General features: G+C 40.4%; 1 protein-coding gene across 3 annotated transcripts in view; it reads left to right on the top strand.

The window, feature by feature from the left end:
- The window catches only part of LOC130545566 (cyclin-dependent kinase-like 5), a 40888-nt gene that overhangs the window by 5992 nt on the left and 14598 nt on the right, over positions 1 to 20298 (top strand). For all 3 annotated transcript variants that reach the window (XM_057320156.1, XM_057320157.1, XM_057320155.1), the window contains exon 3: positions 5832 to 5866. In XM_057320156.1, coding sequence (XP_057176139.1) covers positions 5832 to 5866 — 35 coding nt within the window. The remainder of the gene's footprint in view (positions 1 to 5831; positions 5867 to 20298) is intronic.

The following is a 20298-nucleotide window of genomic DNA, read 5'->3' as shown; positions in this document are numbered from 1 at the left end:
CTGTCTCTCTCTCTCTCTCTCTCTCTCTCTCTCTCTCTCTCTCTCTCTCTCTCTCTCTCTCTCTCTCTCTCTCTCTCTCTCTCTCTCTCTCTCTCTCTCTCTGTCTCTCTCTCTGTCTCTCTGTGTGTGTGTTTATTGTTGGTTAAAATGTGTTTTTACTGTCTCTAGCCCGATTCGGACGGTAGTTGTTTCTCATAGGGACATATCGTGCGTGTTTGTTTCTCCTCTTTGCTCCGCCTCTCTGAAACGCGCAGATTTATTATAAAGCTCATAGCTCTAAAAAGCGAGGTGTGCTATGATTGGCCAGTTAACCAGGGAATAATGATTGGTCGAATACTGCAAGCGTGTGAGGGAAATGAAGACAAAAAACACGAAAACAATCAATATTGGCATTTTAAAATATAGATTTTATTCCATTATAATGATTAAATATGTGCAAATTGTCATTTGACTGATCACGTGAGAAGCGCATTTTCCGGGTTCGCAGGATTACAAACTCACACATACACCGTGAATTTATGTTCGTCCGAATGCATGGGTTTTGTCACCAAGGAGCCATGCAGTTTTATTTTTTCTGGTCCTTGATTATGATTGGCTGAGCCGAATTCTAAGCCGTTATACAAGACCGCATTACATCGCATAAACATCATTTTATTTACTTTATTTTATGAAACCTTGCTACACATATGGAATAACCGTTTTATAAACGCATAAGCCCCGCGGAGCAGTGATTTACGGTGAATTTCCACTGGCGCGGAGCTTGCGGAGCAGAGCGAGCGTTTTCAATTCATTTTTATGAGAGCTGCGCTTGACGCTCACGTGTTGCATTATGGGACCGACAGCGGGGCGGAGAAGGCGTTGGGAGCGGCCGAGAGCGTCAAAAAGTTTGGCTCTTCTTAACGACAGCCCATCGCTGTAAACCGCAGGCAAGCCAAGATTATGACGTATTTTTCCGACTGCTTGCAAATGCTGGATTCACTTCGGAGGCGTGTTAGCGTAAAATTAATGACACGCCTCAAAGCAAACGCGTTTCAGCATTGCCAACGGCACGCTCCACTGTAGTGGAAATTCACCGTTACAGTGCATTTTATAACAGCTAACTGTGCGTTCACACCGCCACCGTCGAGAGCGTCAAAGTGGCCAGAAGTCCTTCATTTTCAATGTCAGCCGGTGATGCGGTTGAACACCCTGTTGTGATGACGCAAGAGTTGAACTATGGCAGCTGAGAAGGCCATTCTTTGTGTTCTTTTTGAAGAATTTTCAGAGCCTGATGAAATCGCTATAAATACGTGTTGAATACTGCAAAATACATCTCTTCTAATATCTTTAGTTGTTGTGAACACAGCGGACACATTTAAACGACTTTACTTGGACCCATGTGCGAGCTGTCTCTTTAACACCGCGTGGGTTATACACATGTTGCTGCTGATTGGCCTGATATTCTTGACACGCCCACCAAACAAGAGAAAACGTATCTCAAACCCTGTTGCACACCGGCGGTGTGAACGCACAGTAAGGGGGTTTTAATGACTCCGCTTGGTGTCGTGCCACAACACCCTTAGATGTTATAAAATGCACTGTAACCCACTGCTTCTTGGGGCTTATTGCTTTATAACAGACGTCCTTATAACAAACAATTATCATCCGAATAGGGCTTTTGATGTTTTCCTAGGTCACATTCACTCAAGTCATATAAAAATTGGAAGACATAAAAAGTCCTCAGTTCAAATGAAGAGATAGATTCTGTCATATATAGCCATAAGGCTGCATTCTTCAGTTTTGGATGAATGACCACTTAATTATAAATGTGGCCGGTTTATAGAGAATAAAAGTACATGGACACACACACACGCACACAAGAAAACACACAAGGACTGTTGTATTAAATTACATTTAAATTCAGACCGTCATTCTGCCAAGTCACTGACTGTGGACAGGAATATTTTCTATATTAGAATGATGAGAATTCATTGTGAGATTCATATAATAAATATGATGAAAAGTGCTTAACTCTGATTGAGAGAAGAGTGCGCGCGTGTGTGTGTGCGTGCGTGCATGCGCGCGTGTGTGTGTGTGTGCGTGTGCGTGTGTTTGCTCATGCCCATATGCATCAACATTTTGTGTTCCAGTGTTTGGCAGTGTTTGTGGCAAGCTGTCTGTGTGTGTTGGCTGTATGTGTGTTTGACACAGTGTGTGTGTGTGTGTGTGTCGTGCTGTGTGTTCAGCTGGCAGTAGATTAGTTTCTAGTGTCTCTGTCGGCCATCAGTCTCTTGATCTCTCTTCAGCTGTTCTTCTTTATCTTCTCTCATATTCAGCATCCATCACCTGTCCTCTCCTCTCGCAGCCATCAGAAAGCCACTCGACATACACTCACCTAAAGGATTATTAGGAACACCATACTAATACGGTGTTTGACCCCCTTTCGCCTTCAGAACTGCCTTAATTCTACGTGGCATTGATTCAACAAGGTGCTGAAAGCATTCTTTAGAAATGTTGGCCCATATTGATAGGATAGCATCTTGCAGTTGATGGAGATTTGTGGGATGCACATCCAGGGCACGAAGCTCCCATTCCACCACATCCCAAAGATGTTCTATCGGGTTGAGATCTGGTGACTGTGGGGGCCATTCTAGTACAGTGAACTCATTGTCATGTTCAAGAAACCAATTTGAAATGATTCGAGCTTTGTGACATGGTGCATTATCCTGCTGGAAGTAGCCATTAGAGGATGGGTACATGGTGGTCATAAAGGGATGGACATGGTCAGAAACAATGCTCAGGTAGGCCGTGGCATTTAAACGATGCCCAATTGGCACTAAGGGGCCTAAAGTGTGCCAAGAAAACATCCCCCACACCATTACACCACCACCACCAGCCTGCACAGTGGTAACAAGGCATGATGGATCCATGTTCTCATTCTGTTTACGCCAAATTCTGACTCTACCATTTGAATGTCTCAACAGAAATCGAGACTCATCAGACCAGGCAACATTTTTCCAGTCTTCAACTGTCCAATTTTGGTGAGCTCGTGCAAATTGTAGCCTCTTTTTCCTATTTGTAGTGGAGATGAGTGGTACCCGGTGGGGTCTTCTGCTGTTGTAGCCCATCTGCCTCAAGGTTGTGCGTGTTGTGGCTTCACAAATGCTTTGCTGCATACCTCGGTTGTAACGAGTGGTTATTTCAGTCAAAGTTGCTCTTCTATCAGCTTGAATCAGTCGGCCCATTCTCCTCTGACCTCTAGCATCAACAAGGCATTTTCGCCCACAGGACTGCCGCATACTGGATGTTTTTCCCTTTTCACACCATTCTTTGTAAACCCTAGAAATGGTTGTGCGTGAAAATCCCAGTAACTGAGCAGATTGTGAAATACTCAGACCGGCCCGTCTGGCACCAACAACCATGCCACGCTCAAAATTGCTTAAATCACCTTTCTTTCCCATTCTGACATTCAGTTTGGAGTTCAGGAGATTGTCTTGACCAGGACCACACCCCTAAATGCATTGAAGCAACTGCCATGTGATTGGTTGATTAGATAATTGCATTAATGAGAAATTGAACAGGTGTTCCTAATAATCCTTTAGGTGAGTGTATATCAGATAATACAGCACTGACGGAAACCCGCGCTGCATGTTGCTCCAATAAAAACAGGTCACGAGTTCCACTTTAGCGCCAGTTGAGGGTTTATGGCCTCGTTTTCTTCTCATCCTCATTCCAGCTCTGAAGAAAGCAGGTTAAGTCGGATACACCTGAAGATCAGCTCATAAAACACAAGCTTTGACATCCACATTCCTGTCACGCTCTTTCTCCTCGGCTGATTGGTCACAGACACGTGTCGTTCTCTTCTGATTGGCTGGAGCGTGATGTAAAGATCATTTCGAGGATTTTATCGGCGTCAAGTGAGCCAACCAGACCTTCACACCGCAGGATGCTCGCGTGCAGCTTGTGTGCGAGGAGTTATTTTGGTACCTCTTCCTCTCTCATCAGTGCAAGATGATGTCAACACATTTGTGAAGTGAAGAATGAACTGAGAACCAGCAGCGCTTGAGATGATCCCGGAGGAAAATGTTTTATTGCTCTGTTGTTTCGCTGACGTTCTGCTCTTTATTATGTACTCATTTAGTCACTTGTGTTTCTCCTAAAATGTTTGAGATCTAAATGAGACGGTTGTTGGCATACACAGCAGAGCGCACATGAACCGTAACATTTGGGTTTGGAATGATCTGAAGACATATTTTAGCTCGTATTGAGATCTCTGACTTCTGTAGGTTTAAGGATTCGCAGGTTCTCTTCACCATTGAAGACACACGTGTGTTTCCTAGGAGAAATATCAAAGTCTCCATTTGTTCTCTGTGTAATCTCATCACTGTCTGGAAGAAACGATTATGATGTGAAGGAGTTCTGATGTGATTTGTCTCCATCAGAAGATGCAGCAGTCAAAATCATCTTGGTTGTTTTATTATTCATGACACTGAAGTGATGGAATCTCATTATCTGAATGTGAATCGTTAATAATCGCATGATTCATCCTGACCAGTAAAGTCAAACCACTTTCCACCAGAACAAATCCAGTTCAACGTCTCAATCAAAAAGCCAAGCGTCTGCACAGCTTCTAAATCATCCAGATGAAAATCATTTGACCATTTAGTCCTGTTTAAAGGACGTCTTATTTTGATCAATTCCTAATTTATTTGATTCATTCCTTAAGTCTTTATTTATTTTATTTTTGTTTGACCAATTCTTCATTATTTTTTTAATTCTTTGTTCTTTTTTGATAAATTCTTTATTTTATTTGATCAGTTCTTTACTTGATCAAAAATACCCACAAAAATTATATTGAATTATTATTCGTTTATTTGTCTTTCTGTTTATCGTTTATCCATTCATGTATTTTTCATTCTGTCATTCATTCATTCTGTATTTATTTGTTTCGTATTTTTGTCAATTTCTAAGTTGAATTTGTTTCATTTATTTGTATTCTCTCTCGCTCGCTGTAAGTAAACAAGAAAATGTCTGCTGACCGTATGCACTGCTAGGACCAGCAGTATGTAAATTAACATGACATATGGTTTTGGAGGATGAGGGCATGTCACACAACCTGTCCATGTTGGCATGAGTCTGATTCGTCTGATTCTGCCAAATGGCAGATGAATTTGTCACTTCCGTGAATTCTGTAATCGTGAGCTGTGATTGGACGCAGGGATGGGTTTTCCTCTCTTTTAAACTGTAATGACTCTTTATTTCCCTATTCTAACGACACATGACTACATGTTTGGTTGTATTATAAGCCGTGTTTGATAAATAACAAGACTTCACGGTTCCTCTCTGAAGCAGATCTGTTGGATGTGTTCCTCTGTTCTGCAGGTCTTGAGGGACTGTAGATCTGTGCTTCAGATGTGTATATATATATATATACTGTATATACACACACAGTATATTCTCTCTAATGCCAGAAACACACCACGACTCAACACACAACCCACATAAACACAGACACTGTGGTTTATGCCCACCTGAGAGCGTGTCTGTGGTTTGTTTTTGCTAAACATGAATTCTGTTGTTGAAATCAACTCTTGGCAGTAAGTGTTTTTTGTAAGCGCAAACGGGCATCTCTTAACATTCATCTCTGTTTAAAGTCTGTCTGGAGAGTTACTGCAGGTAAACGTGTAAATCAGTGCCTCCTGTTTTCTTCTGTCCTTCCCCTTCAATCTCTTGATTCTTCAGACTCAAAGCACTCTTTGGGTTTTGGCACGGTCGCATGCATTTACTCAGAATTAAGACGGGGCGATGGGAGAAATCTCAAGCAGTTAAACCTGTTTCTCTCTCTCACACAGGAGCCTATGGTGTGGTCTTAAAGTGCAGACACAAGGTAAGATTCCTCCAGTATTTTCTGTGGTCATTATGATGGAGTTCTTCAGATATACTCCCTGTTACTTTGTTCAAATTGTGTCCACAAAATAAATGCTTTAAATTTGGAATAAAAAAGGACGAGCTGTGATTTTTGTGGATAAAACGCACAATACCAACTTCAGTTTTCTCTTAATGATTATACTGTTAAAAACTCACGCTGGGGAGTTAATATTTAAAGTAATATATGTCCAATAAATTATGGTATTAAGCGTGAGTTTTCACAATACCTTAACACAATAAATCACTTTACAAGTCTAATATGATATTGAACAAAATGTGATGACATGCTTAATAACGCAATGTACGGTATGAGATACAATACGATAATGCCTGTAATATCAATTTAAACCATATTAAATGTGAACACTGAAAAGTATGTGCAACATACACTTTTTTATTTCTGTGTGATAGTTGCAAATAACTGAATTATTTTAATACTGTTTCAATAATTCTAAAATATTTTGTTGCCCTAAATTGTAACTATCAAGATTATAAATAACCGAAGATCAAATATTTTTAGACTCGAATGTAAATGTTATTTTGTATGAACTGTATGCACAAAACTGCAGCTCTTCTGTTCACATGGGTTCACGGTGAAACGAAGTGTTCAATGTGGTGTCTAAGTATGTCTATATAGTGCATTATAGTATATCCCACAATGCATTGCGTTTGACCTTCATTTTTAAACATTCTTTAAGATCATGAGCACATCACAGTTTGAATCATTTATCACTGAATAGTATGCAGTGTATGTCTGTTCAGATCAGAGCAGAAACAGAAAGACTAGTAACCGGTTTCAGTTCGGCGGTGGTGATGTGACATATGGTGAGTTTAGTTATTAATATCTCCTCCGGTTATGAGCAGCTCGGCGGTCAGATGGAGTCACTGTGACGGCCGTAGCCTCGCTCTGTTAACACCACATGTCTCTCTCTCTCTCTCTCGACCCTGACGGGCCGTCCGACACTCTCATCTGCAGAATGATGTCTTTGTCTTATTGTTTGACGATCACACAGAGAAATGTGTGCTGATTTTGAGTTTAATGATGGTGAAATTGTCCGTTGGTCAAAGCTGTGGTCCGGTGGTCAGTGCTCGTGTTGTGGGTGTGATGTGGGTGCTTTGGTTTGTTGGGTAACACTGCGAGCTCATCGGATCTCTTGTTGAAGGTCATTGATTTGTTTCCAGCGTGTGAAACTCAAACACAAAGAGCGTATCAATATGAGCCGGATTATAGTCAGAGGTCTGTCTGCATTTTGAAAAAAGTGTCAGTCTTGTTTTTAAAAGATGATATCCTTTAATTGTTTTATTTTTTACCCCACTGACACAATGTTTTACCCCAAATTGTTTTTGTTTTAAACACAAATCTGACAAAACGTTCCACCTGAAAAATGCCTCAGATAGCATTGAATGATTAATCTGCTGAGACAGATAAGCGCTAGACAAATGTTTGTATTTTTATTGATCCAAAAAATACAATAATAATAACCTTATATGATGACACATTAAGTGATACAGTTATGCTTTTAGAAACCGTAAACGCATTTTTTAAAATTGTATGTAATAAACAAAAATCTATATTTGTATGTTTTTGAAATGCTGTGTCTGAAATAAAATAGAATGTAGTACATTTAGAGTAGGATTATGGTGAAAAATGTGTGTTTGTGTATGTGGTGTGTGTATTTAGACCCAAAGTGAGCAAAACCTGAAAAATCTGAGAAAAAATATTTTCCAAAATTGTAAAAATGCAAGTTTCTTTTACGGTTAGAGTTTTCATAAGTAGCTGTGTACTTCTGTAAAAGATCCTCATTTAGACGGGTGTGCGTGTGTCTGCGTGTGTGTGTGTCTGCGTGTGTGTGTCTGCGTGTGTGTGTGTGTGTCTGCGTGTGTCTGCGTGTGTGTGTGTCTGCGTGTGTGTGTGTCTGCGTGTGTGTGTGTGTGTCTGCGTGTGTGTGTGTGTGTGCGTGTGTGTGTGTGTCTGCGTGTGTGTGTGACACAGACACCAGATCACTGACTGAAATCTGCACTCTTTGTCTGTTTATAATGGACCTTTTATTTGAACGCGGTTTGGTGTTTGATGAATGCGAGACGGTTTGTGGACGAGTCTGAACGATATCAGGCCTGAAGAGTTTTTTCAGATTGTTGTTGAATCTCAACTGGAGCGGTTTAATCTCGTCAGAGACACTAAACAGATCTGTAGATTTTGTGTTTCATACTATAGAACAGAGATGGAGAACGATAAATAAAATCACAGCTGGATCAAATACCAATATTACATTTACCACGAGCTGCTATTGTAACTGATTTCAGAATCCAGATGTGATTGCTGATGATCTTTTGTGTTTTTTGTCTTGTCGGGGTCATGACTATGAAGGCAGTGCTGGTGGTTTTGTTTTTCTAATAATAACTGATGATACATGGCAGGGTTTAAAGGAATAGTTCATCATCATAAATAAATCATAATATAAGTTATCATTTACTCGCTCTCAAGCCATCCCAGATGTATATGACTTTTTTTTGTAGATATTTTGTATTAGGGAAACGGTTTAAGAAAAAGTGTCCTCGAATGTCTTAAGCCGATTTTTGGCCCAAAGAAGAATATGATTTCAGATGTTTTCAAACGTGAAGAATACAGTATGCGTCATATATTTTCCTCTCAGCTTTTAACAGACGCAGACATTATGATGCCGGATTGGTTCTTCATGTGAGAATGAGGAGAATATGTAGGTCATTGAAACGCGGCCGTGGACTAAACCCCTCTTTCACACGAGCTATTTATACACACACTAAAGAGAGAGAGAGAGAGAGACAGAGAGACTTTTATTTTCTGGATGGACACAGGCACACAGAGAGAGAGAAAATGTGTGTTAGTGGGTGTGTGATAGAGATTTACTGTAGATGTAGGTGTGTGTGTGTTTCTGTAAATGCATGTGTCTGTGTGCGTTTGTGTGTGTGTGTGTGTGTGTGTTGTGTGTGAGTTTATGAGACAGAATGATAGAGAGACAGAAAGAGAGAGGAGAGATTTATAGAAGGTGAGTGAGTGTGTGTGTGTGTGCTTGTATACATGGTTTACGAGGACACAAAACTGTGTAATGACATGTCTATAACAACGTAAACATGGTTTACGGGGACACTTCCTGTGTCCTCGTAAACTAAAATGCCTAAAAAACATACTAAATGATAATTTTTTTAAAAGAAAAAAAGACAAAGGTTTTATGTGATATTAGGGTTAGGGTTAGGGGTTAGAGTTAGGTAATAGAATATACAGTTTGTTCGGTATAAAAATCATTACGTCTATGGAGAGTCCTCGTAAACCACATATGCAAGTATCTGTGTGTGTGTGTGTGTGTGCGTGCGCAGTTTGTACTGTAGCCGTGCTTTAAAACGGTGTATCAAATCTAGTTATTAGCTTGCTGGTTTTGTGAAACATTGTGACTGGTCAACCAGTTTATAACCACATGCCATGACCCAAAACACTGTTGTCAGTTTACCAGTGATGGATTTATTCTGGATGTAAATCACACAATCAAAAAGTGTCTGTAGTGCTGGATCCTTGTTTCTGAATAGATGTTTGTGAGAGAGAGAGAGAGCCGGTCGGTTTGGTTTGGATGTTGTGAATCTGACCTGCTGTTTGTGTTTATACATTAATAACACACATGTTTGCTTCTGCAGAGAGAGAGAGATATATCAGAGGAAAGAAACTCATTGACAAACCTGTAAACCCTTCACCTCTGGGACTGTTTTTGTCTGAATGAATGATGTCTGTTCATTAAACACACGGCCTAGTCATGTAAGACGGTGAACGTGTGGGTGTGTGCGCGTGTGCATGCGTGTGCGTCTGTTCAAACACGTCACGTCATTAATAATGGATTGTTCATAGTTGAACATTTATTTTGAGGGTCAGTGATGTGTGATGGTTTTAAAAGCCCCGTGTGTTTTTTTCAGTGTTAATTTTTAAACCACTAGCTTTAGTCAAAACCCTTGTGAGCTCTTTACACAACCTTTCAAAGGGACGCTTCTCCCAAAAATTCTGCCATTTATTCTCCTCACGTGGTTGTAAACTTTTGTGAGTCTTTCTTCAGTGGAACAGAAAATTGGGAGAAATGTCTCAGTGGTTTTGTGTTCATATAATGTAAGTCAATGGGTTTCAGTGTTGTTTGATTATCAACATTCTTCAAAATATCTTTTTTTGTGTTCTGAAAGAAAGAAACTCAGGTTTGACATGTAAAAATAGTTTGGGTTGAAGTATCTTTTTAAGTAGTTTAAGTCATTGCATGCATACACAGAGGCAAGTGATTTTCTAAATTAATTCGAGACAAGCGGACAAGATGAGAGAAGAGAAGAGTTTTTTTGTGTAATGGAGTGTAAAATAGGTCATCTGAGTAGGACATTTCACAAAAGTGTCTGTGTGTGCGCGTGAATAACTGTGTTCACCCGTTCGTCCACACTGTCCAGAGAGAGAGAGAGAGAGTTTATTTCAGGGATGTTATCTGGACCTTCAGACAGCCTGAACATCTACAAAACACTTCCTCCATCATCATAATTCTACTTCCTGTTTATTCATCAGTGCCAAAGCAAATAATCTGTGTTTGGGGCATTAGCGTCTTACTGTCAGAGAGATCAAAATAGAACTGAATGCTTACAGTCTTCTCTTACTATTTGCATCTCTGCGAGGTTCCGTTCGGCCTGACCAGTCAGGAAACGGTGTGTGCTATGAATATGCATGACATACTAATTCCTGTTATGAGATGTGTGTTTATAACACTCTCTCTTCAGCATGCATCATTTAATATTGGCCCGCGGCGGTCGGTGGGTTTGTTTAAGGACGATGGTGGACCCTTCAGGGTGATCTGAGATCTATCCGCTCTCGATTAAACCCCTTTAGCTGTGACGACCCAGTTCACAGTCTTATCATGCACAAACAGAAGAAAGATACATTCACAACGAATGATCAAACAAACAGATCGTGTACTTAAAGCATTAAAGATCGGGTAACACACGCTGCCAATCTCGCATTAATCTCGAGTATCTTCGAAGAGAATTTAGTTTGATCAGATTTATAAAAGACAGATACAGCTGAAAGAGACGAGCTGGGGACGGAACTACAGCACGAGCACACAATCACATTATCCCTTCGTGTTGTTTACATTATGCACGTACACGCCGATTGCCAACAAAACACAGACGTATGACTTAGTTTGACTTACCGCGTGCGGTTCATGTCCGGCATCTTTTAGCGCTGGGACCGCGCCATCTATCAGTTTCAAACCATCTCCAAATCCAGCGTTATATCCACTATGTACATTCATCACCCAAATGCAGTGAGCAAACAAACACACCTCAACTTCCGTCAGCCGAGTGAAGCGGCATTGATGGGCGTGCTGTTTCTCACGCTGGCTGGTTGACGCGTGGGCCTGCTTTTCTGGGAGAATAGTCTGATAAGGGACTAAGAACTCTTGTTACGAAACGGGAACCCATGTTCGAAAAAAACTTTTCGCACAGAAATACTACGTCATATGCTCGACTCGTTTTTTGACAAGTTGACCGTGTTCAGCTTGAGAAGTCAGCACGTTTAACAGTGTAAAGTCAGAATGCATGAAATAGCATGGTACCTCCGCTTTAACTCAAGGAGGTAAACTAATAGCACACTTGCACAGATTTATGTTCTGTAAGGTTAAATAAAAATATCTTCGTCTAATGTTACTTGTGTTATTACATCGCACCTTAAAATAGACTTTTTGCGCACGAACCCTAAGTGTTTTGTTTTTCTCCTGTGTATTTCCAGTGTACGTCTCATTTCAGCCTCTTGTCGTCTGTACAGTCACCTCGCGTTGAGCGCTGGATGGGAATTCTCTTCCATTAGTGGTTATGAATCTGCTTGGTTTGTTCTTTATAAAGCAGTCTTCGTGGACAGTGGCTCTCTATTTTATTAACGTATTCTGTACTTTGGCAAGACTGTGAGATATTTACAGATGAATAATAACTGACTGCAGAATAATGCACAGAAGGAGGGTCAATATTCTACACCCTGACATTCATACTGTATCTGACTGACGTATTTTGAGGTCATTACAGGACTTTTCTCAGCTATGCCATTAAAGAATAAACTTGAATGAATCATGTCAATGCATCATCGATGTCTCGGTTACATGTATTATAATGTCATGTTTATTTTTACAGCCGGTTTTATTCACACAGGATCTGTAAAGAGAAAAAGCTGTTAATGCTCAAAGCATGTGTCGAGCTTTTTTCTTGTATGTTTTAAATAGCGTGATACAAGTGTCTCTCTCTCTCTCTGTAATAAAGTCTCTGGAGAGCTTATGTTATGAGCATGAACTCCCTCATGCACAACCAATCAAATCACTGGCAGGATCCGACAGACCAATCACTCACGAGCTCATCTGTCTGGGTCTGAGATGAGGCGGGGTCAGAGGTCATCAGTGAACCATCTCTCACAGTGTATGACAGGTGTATACATCCATGACCTCTGACCTGTGTCACATCTGCTGTGGTTTCAGTTTTAATGAAGGACAGAATGTGGAGCAGCTGCAGTTCTGCTGCCCTCTACAGACGCACAATCACAATAAACAACCCACAATATAAAGGGGTCGTGACGTGTAAATGTGTGGATGTACAATATGATATGGATTTCTCAGTTTTGCTTAATTTACTGTATGTAGCGAGTTCCTCTGGAATGTTGAATGAAATGAGACAGTTGTTAGTCAGTTGTTGACCTATAGGACAAACAATAAGGGATGAAAAATAGTTGAACCTTCATGAGCACAATTTCACACTTTTCTTTTCTTGATTTTGTGTGTGTATCAGTAAACTTTAGTGTCATGAGCTGTGTGCATCTGTGAACTGTGTCGCTCACTGTTTTATTCCTCTAAAGAATGAAAGTAGAGCAGAGGAGGATGCTGGGAGTTTATACTGAAAGTCTTAAATAGGACAGAGAGAGAGAGAGACAGAGAGATTGTGACGCACGCACACACACAGTTTTTATGTTATTGAAAAGAAAACAAAAACACACAAAATCTTTCCTGTGTATTGTCAGTTCAGACAACCATAAGGTCTGAATATCCAAAATGGATCAAATCTATAAGATTTAGTAGTCCTGTGATTTATAGACGGTTTCTTAACCACTGCGCATGCGCACTTTTGTGACCACAACTGAACTTCCGGTACACATTCACAAACAATAGAGCGCCTGTAGATGATTTCTGATGACAATCAAACGAAACCGAAAGGAACAGTTCCTTAGCTAAACTCGTCTCTCCAATATTTTGATTTAGACTGCGATACCAATCGCAGCCGCTAGATGGCAGTGTACCATACGGTTTCTTTAAATGCGACCAAATACAGAACCAATTCAACAAATCGTTTATTTAATACAAGTAGCATAAAGTAAAATAATGACACAAATTTATGTTAACATAAATTAAATAAAGTATAAATAGTTATATTATTAGACTAGCCAAACACAAACCGGAAGTTAACTGGGGGTCGGGCGCGCAGCTATAGTCTAACGGTCTGAAGCTTATTACCAAACCCTATCCGTCTGAATGTATCGTCTATAGAATGTGTTGTGTGTGTTTGTTATTTCTTCATCCTAGTCTCTCTTCTCCTTATTTCAGGGAGACAAATGAAATCGTGGCCAATTTAAGAAGTCTAAGGACAGTGAAGGTACGGGCCTCTTCTCCTCCTCCTCTGCAGGATCTTTATCACCTCTTGCTGCTTGGGGTCATGGTGACCTTGCTTTATAAAACACTACAATAAGAGAAATAACCTCAATTAAAACCAACATCTTTCAGTTTGACGTCTCTATATCTGTTTCTTTCAGCATGCTGGCACATTACTCTTCAAAGGTATATTACATTGAAATACAATTGTCTGTTAACTAAAGACATCAAATCACTGTTTTGTATCTTTTGTTGGACAAAGATAATTTCACAAGACAGTGTGGACAAGGAAAGTTACACTTTAGCCACGTCCATATTTTCATTTTTAAAAAGCATTAAACACATGAACGGGTGAGAGGAGCTCTGATGTGTCTCTCTGGATACGGGCAGAAAATGAGGATTTGAAGGGAGACCGGACCATGAGTGGAGGCTGAAGATGCTCGCCACGCTCAAGCAGGAGAACATCTTAGAGCTGTTAAGGAAGCGTTCCGCCGGCGGGGGGAAACTCTATCTGGTTTTTGAGTTATGTGGAGAAGGGTGAGAGGACACCTTGCATGATCTTCAGCTTGAATGGGTGTTTGATGTGATGAGGGATCTGATGTGTGTGTGTGTGTGTTGTGGTGGTTTATTAGGAACATGCTGGAGCTGGTTAGAGGACATGCCGAACGTGAGCTGCACCTGAGAAAGGTGCGGAAACTACATCTACCAGGCTGATCAAAGGCCATTCACTGGTGCCTACAGAACTGAATACATCGTACACAGAGGTAGAGAGACCCACATACACACATCACAATACTGTACACAGACACTCTCAAATCTGTCCTCCTTCATGTCATAGATATCAAGCCAGAGAATCTCCTCATCAGCGGCTGATGATGTGGCTCAAACTCTGTGACTTTGGTGATATTCTACAGTCATGTAGATCATCGCAGGAGACATCAGACACTGTGTGTTGTTGGTGTGTGAGAGGCAGAGACACAAACAGGAGATTGTTTGTCGCTCACTCCAGACTGTGTTCTGAACCAGTGTGTTTGTTTTCATTTGAAATGTATTCACACCACACCACATTGGTCCCTGTAAGGCTCCAAGCACTGCTTCTCACAACACATGTCTCTTCATCACATGTTTATCGTCTTGTACTCAAAGCATACATTATTACACACACTATGATGTGACATTTATTTTATAGGTGAAGGTGTTCCTTCAGATCATGTTTAAAACAGTCTGTTGGGTGTCTTTGTTTTCTGATGCGTCTTTATCTTTTCTTGTCAGGTTTTCCGGCTCGGGATCTCTCTGAGCCACCGATGCAACACTACCACTGACATATGTGGCCACACGATGGTACATCGGTCACCAGAACTCTGCTCGGGGTCAGAAATATCAGATTCACGTCAATGTCACAAACACCAAGCTTTATCTCATCACTTCAGTGCGAATCAAAATCATCCAAAAACATCTCTTCGTCCGTCTCTCCTCAGGGCTCCCTATGCGGAAGGCAGGTGGACTGTGGTCAGTTAGTTGAAGGTTTATTTGGGCGAGTTGAGTGACGGTCAGGCCTTTGTTTCCGGAGGAGAGTAGAGATCGACCAGCTCTTCACACATCCAGAAAGGTTTTGGGGTCCTCTGCCTCCAGAACAGATGAAAGCTCGTTTACAAATATCCACGCTTTCACGGCCTACGTGGTCAGTCTGTCTGTCATCTATCAAAAATCTCACAACCATTGACATCACCATCTGACCACATGAACATTCTCGCTGTGTGTCATTATGTCAGCCTCATGTACACAATTCATGTTAAGGACATTTTGGTTAAAGGGTGTAAAAGTTATTTCATCTTTTATTTAAATATGGCTGCATGTGTAATCGATGAGCAGGAGTTATCAAAGCTCGGATGGTCAGGAGTTCTGTTACTTAACATACTTTGATGATGTAGCTGTCTGATGCTTGGACATTGTTTGGTGATACTTTGTGGCGTATCGTGTTGTGTGTGTGTTGTGTTTATTCCCCATCAGTGAGTTCATCCCACAAACCTCTGGAGAGACGATTATCTTGGGGATCATCATCCAGTCTGTGCTTTGACCTAATGGAAGGTAAGAGAAAAAGTGTGCGTGTGGGAAATGTGAACTTTGTTGTAATTTAATGTGTGTGTGTGGTGAGAGTGTGACATGTGTGAAATTTGTGTGTACATGAGTGTGTGTGTGTGTGTGGGGGTGTCCATGTGTGAATTTGTGGGTAATTGTGTGTGTGTGTCCATGTGTGAATTTGTGTGTGTGTGTGCATGTGTCTGCGTGTGTGTGCATGTGCTTGCGTGTGTGTGTGTCTGCGTGTGTGTGCGTGTGCTCGCGTGTGTGTGTGTGTCTTCGTCTGCGTGTGTGTGCATGTGCTCGCTTGTGTGTGCATGTGCTCGCGTGTGTGTGTGTGTGTCTGCGTGTGTGTGCATGCTCGCGCGTGTGTGTGTGTCTGCGTGTGCGCATGCGTGTGTAGTGATGCAGCTGCTTATTAGATAGAATCAGATGTAAAGCGAGCGTAAACGAATTACCAGTTTTCAAATTTACACTGAATCTGATTCAGTGCCAACACAGCTGCACCCAAGAACCGGTCCATTACACACGCACACGTGCACACACGCACAAGCTGGTTTGCTAATTTTAGGGCGCACTCAGTAATTTTATGGTTATGTGTTACTAACCAATAAATTGTCTTTATAGCGACACCCATTAGTGTGGATTCAGAAGCGCAAGCGCTCAGATTCAGACAGTGTTGTAGAAGTACAGGTGTGTTTGTCATCCACGACTCATGTTTTCTACTCCTGTTAATGTCTGATAATGTGAAACATGGGAGATGAGATGATGTCATATTCAGCAGGTCATGTGATGTGGTCAAGATGGCGGCCAGTTTGAGCCGGGGCTGCCCTAATGTCGAATAAAACAAATTCAATTCAATATTATTTATATAGGACTTTTCACAATGTGCATTGTTCCAAGGCAGCTTTACAGGAGAAAATAAGAAAAACAGCAAAACACAGAAAAGGTGGAACACAGCCAGAGTTATTATAGTTTTCATTTTAGTTTTATTTAGTTTTTTCTTTTTTTTAATTGGCTTTTATTTTTAGATCTTTAGTTTTTATGTTAATTTTAGTTCAAGTTTTAGCAATTTTGGTATATGCATTTGTCCTTTTATTTGTTTATTTTTTATGTTGCTATATAATATTAATTAATTTCTATTTTAGTTTTTGTTTATTATTATCATTTTAGTGCTCTAAACTTATTTCAATTTGTTTTTGATGCAACATTTCAATTTTTCCTTTAGTTAAGTTTTTCCCCATAATTTGTAGGTCAATATTTGATTTGATTTCAATGAACAGAGATGTTTTCAAAGTTTTAATTTTAGTAAACTAAAATAACCTTGAACACAGCACAGCGCATGGTGTTTATAGAACAAGCAAGATCATTCTAATAAATAATAATTAATATCTAATATCAGCAGTCTTCCGATGAGCAAGCCAACACGGCCCTGTGGCGAGGAACCCAAACTCCAATGAGAAATACATATTTATCGTAGCTGCTGTTCATTCATTTTTTATTTATTTAGCATATTTTGCATTAAGTGAATGCTTTGCTGAAAAGATGTGTCTTTAATCTAGATTTAAAGTGGGAGAGTGTGTCTGATCCTGGAATAGTATCGGGAAGGCTATTCCAGAGTTTAGGTGCTATGTATGAGGAAGCTCCGCCCCCTTTGGTGGATTGAGTTATTCTAGGTGTTGAGTTTTGAGATCTTAGAGAGCGTGATGGGTTGTAGTGTTGTAGAAGCTCTGTGATGTAGGTAGGGGCTAAACCGTTTAAGGCTTTATAAGTAATTAAAAGAACTTTAAAGTCAATATGGTACTTAATGGGTAACCAGTGAAGGGTTGATAACATTGGGGTTATGTGATGGTATTTTCTGGACCTGGTCAGAACTCTGAACTAACTGTAGTTTGACATCTTACAAAACATTTTCTTTAGGAAAAATAGACGTCATTTCATCATGCTGTACTCATCACATGTAAATATTTAAGTTGAATAAAGTTTAAGCTCTAGAAAATGACCAAATGCTTATTGATGTTCCTACTAATAAAGACTCATTTATATTCATAAAAATAATTTGTGTTTCACGCTGTTGTGTTTTGCTCTCAACACACTTGTTTACTCTTTTATCTTGTTGTCTGCTGAACACAACATGTTTACATTGTGTTTTATGTTTTTTTTTTGTAACTCTCGAGATGAAAGCCCGACACATTCTGATGACATGAAACAAAGTGAATGTTGACTCAGCTGAGATCCGACTGGTTTTTGTCTAGCGGGCATCGATGAACACATTCTGTTCGGCTTTGTTCGAGTCACTTGGGTTTTTTTATTTGTACAACGTAAACTTCACAGCAAGGATCCCGCATTGAGATGCGATGTATTGAACAAAACGTTTTGGTGTGTCCAGCCCGTGTCGCAAATCGCTTTGGCAAAACTTGCCATCCATGGCGGTTTCACCGGTTTCTCTTCCCTCGTGTCTTGACATGCTGTCGAATGGGTTTAACAAACCCGCACGTCTTGTTTGTGCAGTTCACCGCCATGAACTCTCTCACCCCGCGTGACCCGGCCGTCTCCTGTCAGATGTTAGAGACGTCAGGCAAACCTCAGGCTCTTACAGACGCTCAGGAAACAATGAGAATTGATTCGTAAGAGAGCAATTATGTGTTCAGACGCTGATGTGAAGCTCAGATCAACACATACTGTACACAGACACCAGATCACTGACTGAAATCTGCACTCTTTGTCTGTTTATAATGGACCTTTTATTTGAACGCGGTTTGGTGTTTGATGAATGCGAGACGGTTTGTGGACGAGTCTGAACGATATCAGGCCTGAAGAGTTTTTTCAGATTGTTGTTGAATCTCAACTGGAGCGGTTTAATCTCGTCAGAGACACTAAACAGATCTGTAGATTTTGTGTTTCATACTATAGAACAGAGATGGAGAACGATAAATAAAATCACAGCTGGATCAAATACCAATATTACATTTACCACGAGCTGCTATTGTAACTGATTTCAGAATCCAGATGTGATTGCTGATGATCTTTTGTGTTTTTTGTCTTGTCGGGGTCATGACTATGAAGGCAGTGCTGGTGGTTTTGTTTTTCTAATAATAACTGATGATACATGGCAGGGTTTAAAGGAATAGTTCATCATCATAAATAAATCATAATATAAGTTATCATTTACTCGCTCTCAAGCCATCCCAGATGTATATGACTTTTTTTTGTAGATATTTTGTATTAGGGAAACGGTTTAAGAAAAAGTGTCCTCGAATGTCTTAAGCCGATTTTTGGCCCAAAGAAGAATATGATTTCAGATGTTTTCAAACGTGAAGAATACAGTATGCGTCATATATTTTCCTCTCAGCTTTTAACAGACGCAGACATTATGATGCCGGATTGGTTCTTCATGTGAGAATGAGGAGAATATGTAGGTCATTGAAACGCGGCCGTGGACTAAACCCCTCTTTCACACGAGCTATTTATACACACACTAAAGAGAGAGAGAGAGAGAGACAGAGAGACTTTTATTTTCTGGATGGACACAGGCACACAGAGAGAGAGAAAATGTGTGTTAGTGGGTGTGTGATAGAGATTTACTGTAGATGTAGGTGTGTGTGTGTTTCTGTAAATGCATGTGTCTGTGTGCGTTTGTGTGTGTGTGTGTGTGTGTGTNTGTGTGTGAGTTTATGAGACAGAATGATAGAGAGACAGAAAGAGAGAGGAGAGATTTATAGAAGGTGAGTGAGTGTGTGTGTGTGTGCTTGTATACATGGTTTACGAGGACACAAAACTGTGTAATGACATGTCTATAACAACGTAAACATGGTTTACGGGGACACTTCCTGTGTCCTCGTAAACTAAAATGCCTAAAAAACATACTAAATGATAATTTTTTTAAAAGAAAAAAAGACAAAGGTTTTATGTGATATTAGGGTTAGGGTTAGGGGTTAGAGTTAGGTAATAGAATATACAGTTTGTTCGGTATAAAAATCATTACGTCTATGGAGAGTCCTCGTAAACCACATATGCAAGTATCTGTGTGTGTGTGTGTGTGTGCGTGCGCAGTTTGTACTGTAGCCGTGCTTTAAAACGGTGTATCAAATCTAGTTATTAGCTTGCTGGTTTTGTGAAACATTGTGACTGGTCAACCAGTTTATAACCACATGCCATGACCCAAAACACTGTTGTCAGTTTACCAGTGATGGATTTATTCTGGATGTAAATCACACAATCAAAAAGTGTCTGTAGTGCTGGATCCTTGTTTCTGAATAGATGTTTGTGAGAGAGAGAGAGAGCCGGTCGGTTTGGTTTGGATGTTGTGAATCTGACCTGCTGTTTGTGTTTATACATTAATAACACACATGTTTGCTTCTGCAGAGAGAGAGAGATATATCAGAGGAAAGAAACTCATTGACAAACCTGTAAACCCTTCACCTCTGGGACTGTTTTTGTCTGAATGAATGATGTCTGTTCATTAAACACACGGCCTAGTCATGTAAGACGGTGAACGTGTGGGTGTGTGCGCGTGTGCATGCGTGTGCGTCTGTTCAAACACGTCACGTCATTAATAATGGATTGTTCATAGTTGAACATTTATTTTGAGGGTCAGTGATGTGTGATGGTTTTAAAAGCCCCGTGTGTTTTTTTCAGT

The sequence above is a fragment of the Triplophysa rosa genome, linkage group LG21, assembly GCF_024868665.1.
Source record: "Triplophysa rosa linkage group LG21, Trosa_1v2, whole genome shotgun sequence".
Taxonomy (NCBI): Eukaryota; Metazoa; Chordata; class Actinopteri; order Cypriniformes; family Nemacheilidae; genus Triplophysa; species Triplophysa rosa.
Note: the sequence above shows the minus strand (reverse complement) of the source record. Positions and strands in the feature narration are given on the sequence as shown.